This window comes from Elephantulus edwardii, unplaced genomic scaffold (assembly GCF_000299155.1).
Source record: "Elephantulus edwardii isolate Elephantulus edwardi_28Jun2011 unplaced genomic scaffold, EleEdw1.0 scaffold00038, whole genome shotgun sequence".
Classification (NCBI taxonomy): domain Eukaryota; kingdom Metazoa; phylum Chordata; class Mammalia; order Macroscelidea; family Macroscelididae; genus Elephantulus; species Elephantulus edwardii.
Window position 1 is genome coordinate 16,618,071 of NW_006399788.1, and position 7,809 is coordinate 16,625,879.

The window sequence follows — 7,809 nt, forward strand, 5'->3', positions numbered from 1 at the left end:
TCCTTCCTTCCTTCCTTCCTTCCTTCCTTCCTTCCTTCCTTCCTTCTCTCTCTCTCTCTCTCTCTCTCTCTCTCTTCTTTTCAACTGCTCCATGTCTGGGCACCTGGCCAGGAGGGATGAGTCCTTGGAGAAGAGCTTGGAAGGATGGAGGGAGAGCACAGGAGAGGAAGACCCTGAATGAGATGGATTGACTTAGTGACTAGAGAAATATGATTAGGTCTGCCAGAGAGGGTGAGATTGGCTCAGGATAGGGCAGGGTTCAGGGCTGTTGTACATAGGGTTGTTATGAGTCGCAGGCAACTCAACAGCACATAACAACATCTCCATGTCCTAATCTTGTCCCACTATTTCTCTGTCAAAATTGTTCATGCCTCACTTCAGAACAGAGATAGGAAAGAACTGATCAAAACTGATCAGGATTGGTGATCCAACTTTGCCAAAGCGATAAAGTTCATTACCAGGTTCAGAGTGGTGCAATGGTTAATTCTATACATCAGCCTAGCTAAGTACTGAGTGTTTGACCAAACACTAACTCAGCTGTGTCTATGTGTTAATTAGTTGCATGTAATTAAAAGAAAGATTATCCAAAAACAACTGGAACAGCACATCAGCAGAAAACTGCCAGAAATCCAGGCTGGGTTTAGAAGGGGTCGTGGTACTAGGGACACTGTAGCTGATGTTAGATGGATCTTAGCTGAAAGCAGGGAATACCAGAGGAATATCTATCTGTGTTTCATTGACTATGCAAAGGCGTTTGACTGTGTGGATCAGAACAAACTGTGGGTGACTCTGAGAAGAATGGGAATCCCAGAACATTTGATCATGGTAATACAAAACCTATACTTGGACCAAGAGGCAGTCTTCAGAACAGAGCAGGGAAACACAGCATGGCTCAAAATTGGTAAAGGTGTACACCAGGGATGTGTCCTCTCTCCATACCTTTTTAACCTGTATGCAGAAGAGATTATCCAAGAGGCTGGACTTTATAAGGAGAAGTGTGGCATCAGGATTGGTGGAAGATCTATTAATAATCTGCATTATGCAGATGACACAACCCTGCTTGCTGAAACTGAGGAGGACCTGAAGTACTTGCTGCAGAAGGTCGAGGACTGCACCCTTCAGTATGGATTGAGGCTCAAAGTCAAGAAGACAAAGATTATCACCACTGGACCAATTGGCAACATCAGGATGGATGGTGAAGAGATTGAGATTGCTAACAACTTTAGTCTGCTTGGCTCCACAGCCAACACTCTTGGCACCAGTAGCCAGGAAATAAAAAAACGTATAGTGATAGGAAATTCTGCTGTTAGGGACCTCTCCAGGGTACTGAAGAACAATGGTGTCACTCTGGAGACTAAGGTGTGTCTCATACAGGGTATAGTCTTTGCAATCACTTGTTATGCATCAGAGAGTTGAACAATGACTAGGAAGGATAGGAGAATAATTGATGCCTTTGAGCTGTGGTGCTGGAGAAGAGTATTTAATGTACCATGGACTTCCAAGAAAACAAACAGATTCATCCTGGAGAGGATTAAACCAGGCTGCTCCTTGGAGGCAAGGATTCTGAGGCTCTGTCTAACATACTTTGGACATGTTATAAGGAGGGACAGGTCCTTGGAGAGGGACATCATGCTTGGTAGGGTGGAGGGACAGCGCAGGAGGAGAAGACCCTCTATGAGGTGGATTGATTTAGTGACTGCCGTAATCGGAATGGGTGTGTCAGATGCAGTACGATTGGCACAGGATAGAGCAGAGTTTAGGGCTGTGGTACAGAGGGCCACTATGAGTCGCAAGCAACTCGACAGCACATAACAACAACAACAACAACAACAACAATTAAATTAACTGGCCTTAAGCAGATCACTTTCCACAATTGAAGGCCTTAAGAGCAAAAAAGAGTTTCACTAGGCTATGTTCTGTCCAGACTCTAAATAGGAATTTGAACAGAACTTCTTCACTTTTTATATCAGCTGACCTGTGGATCTCGAAATACAGATTCACAGAAACAATGAACCTGTTGCATTCCCCACATATTTTAGGATTTACCAGTCTCTACAATTGTGTTACCAACAGGTGATATCATGGTAGATGAAGGAAAAATTTACGTTGTTAAAATTTCATTTTACTTGGATGTGCAATCAACACCCATGGTAACAGAAGTCAAGAGATCGGAAGACATGCTGAATTGGGAAAATCTGCTGTCAAGAAACTCTGTGAAGGGCTAAAGAGTAACCATGGCAGCCAAAGACTAAGATGTGAGCGACGCAGGCACAGTTTTTCAGTTGCTTCATATGCATTTGATAACTGGACAATGAAGAAGGATGACTGAACACTAACTGATATCTTTTAATTGTGCTAGAGAAGAGGACTGACTATCCCATGGACTGTCAAAAGAACAAACAAGCCAGGGTGTTCCTTAGACACCAGGATAATGAAACTTTATCTCACACACTTTTGGTATAAGAGGGACCAGTCCTCAGCAAAAGACATCATGTTGACAATAATGGAAGGTCAGAAATGACCCTCAACAAGACAGACAAGATAGACTGCCACTGTGACTCTAACAATTGGCTCGAGTATGTCAAAGATTGTGAGGATGGTGCAGACCTGCTGTCTATGAATTGCAGTTGATGCAATAGCATCTAACAATTTTGTGAAATGATCTCTTATAATCTATCTTCCTCTCAAAAGCAAGAGAATCCCTTCAGTTCTATTGTTCTAGTGAACTCTAAGACAAAAAGAAAAGGGCCAAATTCAAGTTTAGGAAGATTCAGGGATAAGACAATTAGAGTCATTGCAGAAGGTACAAGAGAATGCAATTGAATTGAGACTCTATTTCTTATGTTCAATGACCATATCAAGTACAAGAGATCTAGGGAGAAAGAGAATCTCAATCTCAGAAGGGAGAAAGTAAGTAAGCAGTGAAAGGGCAAAGGAAAGTAAGCAGAGATAGTGACAAAAGTGTGTGGACAGGGATTGGAGGCATAAAGAGCGTGGTTCATTTTGGGAACTCTAAGTATTAGATGTAGGATATGAGGAGCAGTGAATGGCAGGGGATGGAACTGAGGAGGTGGACTGAGATTACATCATGAAAGGAAGTGTCCTCAAATGCTGGGTAGGAATTTATAATATACTCTTATAAGTGGGGCCATTTATCAGACTTAATTAGAGTGGCATTTCAGAAAGATTATTTTAAGATTGGGATAGAAGATGGATTGGTAGGGACAGAGATGAATAAATTAGCCAAGGTGCTATGACAGCACTCCAGAGCTGGAGTGGATGGAAAAAACAGGACTGGATGACAGCTCTTAGAGGCAGACACCTAGGACTTGAAAACAAGCTGGACATGGGAGTATGGAAATACTGGAGGACATTGCTTCACACGTTTCTCACACTCCTAAATGTCTCGGCATAAGAACACGAGGCCCTGATCACTCCTTACTTGGTCTATTTCTCAGGGCTGTGCTTGCTACAATGCAACCTTGATGAATGAGGCAATGTTTCCTTTTAGGATCAAGAGCAGGCTTGCTTACTGTTTACTCTAAAAGCAGTGGATTTTCCCAAGCACATTGTTTTCAGCATTATGTGAACCACTACACTGTAGCACTTATTTGTGGCCTGTGTATGTGACATAGGCTGTAAGGAGTTGTACTCTTACTCCTAAAGCAGGGCCTCTCTGCTGGTTGGAATACACCAATGGTTCCTCAAGAAAAAAGATGAACAATCTCCTCTCTTGCTATTTGCAGCCCCCAAAAAACCTGCTGGAGGGTCAGCTATGAGTCAATTCTGACTCAAAGACAGTCACCTCTGAGGAACTTAGGGGACAAAGCATCAGTGCAAATATGATACATAAACTATTTGTTATGATTTGGGTAATAAGGCGCTTTTTCTCTGACCTAACAGACTTACATTTTTAACAGTGAAATTCCATTGTTTTCTACTCCACAAGTAAGCTAAAATATTAGTCTATAAACTGGGCAAGAGCAAATCTAAGACTAAATAAGGAGAAAGAATCTCTCGGCTTGAAAAACTTCGTGTAGTGTTTTTCATCAAGGGGAGAACTCTTCAGTAGGAGCAAGATAATGGGGTCAACTTTATATACAGTGATTATATTTTATTTCCATCTTTATATGGTCTTGATAGAGGTTTTCCCCTGCATTCAAAAGAGTAATGCTATGAAACCTTTCATAAACTGAGATGGTGTAAAGCAGCTAGCATTAATCTATGTGGGAAAAATTTCTTGAGTGTTCTCAGGTCCCCTAAAATAATCTAATTATCAAACATCATGTAAACCTAAAATACCAATTTTGTTGTATAGCATCAAGTCTGAACCAATCCATAGCTGATTCATTAGCAGGTTTTCAGAGGCAGTTAATCACATGGGAGGAGATTGCCCATCCTTCTTCCCTGAAGCAGCACCATGACACTAACCTATAGGAAAAGCAGGAACGATTTGATAAATGCATAAGCTGTACAAAGCAGGAATAATATATCACTGTGTCTTTTTTGGGGGGAAGGATCTTGGTGACAGCACTTTTACGGCCCTCCATGCGTGCTGCCTCTTTAATGACTTGCTGTAAAACAAACCCTAAATGTTAGGTTTCACTTTTCACCTTTTTTCTGTTATGTTGTTGTTTTACGTTTTTAAGTTGACCATGACTTATAGCAACACTATGAATAAAAGCTCTGAACCAGCCCTATCCTGAGCCAACCTCAGTGTTTATGATAAGTTGTTGTTGCTGATAAGTGCCGTCGAGTCGTAGACCACTCATAGTGACCCTATGAATGAAAAACGTGAACACTTTTATAACTTTTGTCATTTCTCCATGTTGATAGAGTTTCTGGAAGCAAGCCATTTCAGAAGTGTATGCCACTCCTGCTTCCAAGCTTGTTTTAATTGGGAAGCTCTACCAAAAACACTGTCCACCATGGGTAACCATTATCTCATCTGGCACATCAGTGTCACAGTGTTTAGCATCACAGCAACCATGAGTTACCTCTATACAGTAATACATGGACCAGTGCTATTCCACTTAGAAGAATGTTGGAGAAAAAAAAAATTTAAACGAGGTCTGAGTGCCACAGATGAAAGTCACCTACCTTGGGCATGGTAGTGTAACTTTCTGTCCACTCTTTCAACAGAGCTCTCTCTATGTTGTCATTGTTACTGTTGTTAGGTGCCGTCGAGTCGTAGATGACTCATGGCGACCCTATGAACAAAAGACCTGAACACTGTATAACTTTGGTCATTTCTCCATGTTCATAGTTTCTGGAGGCAAGAAACTCCACCAAACAATTGCCACAATCAATGTGTTAATATATCTCATCCAGGATCTTCCTCTCCAGTAGTGACCCTCCATTCTTCCAAGCACGTGATGTCCTTCTCCAGGGACCGGTCACCCCTACTAACATGCTCTGAGTATGTGAGAAGTTTTAAAATCTTTGTCTCTAAGGAGCAGCTTGATTTCGTCCTTTCTAGGACAGACCTGCTTGTTCTCCTAGCAGTGCATGGTATGCTCAATACTTTTCTTTGGCATCACAACTCAAAGGGATTGCTTCTTCTTCTTCTGTCTTCTTTACTGTCCAGCTCTCAGATGCATAGCAAGCAATTCAGAAGGCCACGGTCTGAATCAGTTGCAACTCATTCTCTAGACTTATATTATTTATCTTTAGCACTCTTGAGAGGTCACTGACAGCAGGTTTTCCCAAAACAACTTGTCTTTTGATTTCCTGACTTGATAGATGGAGTAAAGATTGAGGTTGTTAACAATTTCTTCTTACTCCATCTATCATGATGCTACCAATTGGCCTGGTGGTGAGAATCTTTGTTATCTTGATGTTGAGCTTCAATCCATATTGGGGACTACAGTCCTTGACCTTCTGCAGCAAATGCTTCAGGTCCTCCTCAGTTTGGGTAACCATGTTGTGTCATCTGCATAATGCAGGTTAGTGATAGGTCTTACCCCAATCAAGTTATCACATTCTTTTTCATAAAGTTCAATATATAGATTGATGGAGAAAGGATACATTCTTGATGATCTTCTGGATTTTGAACCACGCAGTGTTCTGTTCCCTTGCTCTGTTCAGACAGAAGCTTCTTGGTCTAGGTCTAGGTTTCACATGAGCACAATCAAGTGTCTGGGATTCCTATTCTTTTCAGTGCTAACAACAATATGTTGTGATCCACACAGTCAAATAATGCCTATGCATAGTCAATAAAACACAAATAGACATCCTGCTGGTACTCTTTGCTTTCAGCCAAGATCTATCTGACACTGGCAATCTCTAGTGCCATGGCCCCTGTATAAATGAAAAAAACCTCTTCAAATTTTCTTCAGGTAGTTAAAACAGGTACTAACGTAAGTCTTCCATCAAAGTGAAGTGGTGTAAAGCAAACTTTTTAAAAATTATTTGTGTGTGTGTACCGTCAAATTGGATCTGACTGGTAGAGAGGAGATTGTCTTTCTGAGATTGCAGTATAAAGCAAACTTTTGAAAAGCAGATAGTATACAGATGTTAGGAACAAGAGCTCACAGATTCAGTGATGGACTCCTTCCTTAACTGAAGCAGAAACAGAAGTGTCCCAGAGATTGGTGAAACTCACACTCCAGCGTGATATCAATCCTATACTTATTATATTTCTTCCTCACAATGCAGGCAGACCGTAAGATTCAGAGAGAGCCTGAGTAGTGCAAGGTTCTCAGCTCATATTTAATCATTTCCTTTATTTAATTAAATGTATTACCCAGTGACCTCAACGCTAACAAGGAATACCTTTTTAATTAATGGAAGAGAACTCTTTTCAAATCACCCTCTCCTTGCTTAGTTTGAGTGGGCCTAGAGAAGAACCAGTTTAGTGATGGAAGGGGAAAAAAAGACCGAGTAAAAGTGAGGAGTGGCAGCAGAGGAAAGGACAACTCTCAGACATTTTCCTTTGGGCAGATTTGCTTAAGATAGCCAGGGGTCAGTCATTTTTAAAGAAAAAACCTTTTGTTTTGTTTGTATCCCATTAGCCAACCAGTGGTCATCAAATTGATTGCAATTCAGTGACTCCTGACTGTCAGAGTATAATTTGTCCCCCACACTATCTTCAATGGCTCACTATTTTGAAGTAGATTACCAAGCCTTCAGAAGTAGACTCAAACCTACAATCTTTCAGTTAGTAGCTATGCATGTTAACCATTTGCACCATCCAGGCACTCTTCATCCCTGACCCCCACTCCAGGAACCCTTTTAAGCTATTACACAATTCTAAAAAGCTATTTTTCATATTTTTATCATAAAAATATTAATGCCTTCCCCGTTCCCCCTTTAAAGCACAAGTCAACTGATAAAATCACTCTTGTCACTTACCCGGTCATTCAAAATCTGATGGTTTAGGGGTGTCCAGGTACTCATCTTTGTCTGCATTTTGGGACCATCTACGTTTTTTGGTGGTGCAAATGCCATCATAAAATAATGGATATTCTTCCATGAGAGAAACTAGAAGAAATCAATCATATAATCTTCAAAATATTGAAATATTATGTTCGGTCTGGATTATTAGGGAGGGTGAAGGAAGGGAGAAGAATGTTATGGGGGACATTTTATGTGTTGCTGCTGTTGTAGTCAATCTGTCTGTGACTCAGAGTGACTCTAGGGCAGAGTAGAACTGCTCTGGAAGATGTTTAAGGCTGGAATCTTTATAGAAGTAGATTGCTACATCTTTCTTCCTCAGAGTCACTAGTGGATTCAAACTGCTAACCTTTCAGTTAGCACTTGAACACTTAACCATTGTGCCACCAGAGTTCTTTATGACTCAATGGCAGT

At 41.0% G+C, this 7,809-nt stretch overlaps 1 protein-coding gene across 1 annotated transcript in view; it reads right to left on the bottom strand.

Moving 5' to 3' along the window:
• FBXO16 (F-box protein 16) overlaps window positions 1–7,452 on the bottom strand; it is a 57,747-nt gene extending 50,295 nt beyond the window's left edge. The window contains exon 1 of the mRNA XM_006884930.1: window positions 7,354–7,452. Coding sequence (XP_006884992.1) covers window positions 7,354–7,452 — 99 coding nt within the window. The remainder of the gene's footprint in view (window positions 1–7,353) is intronic.
• Between the last annotated feature and the right edge of the window lie 357 nt (window positions 7,453–7,809).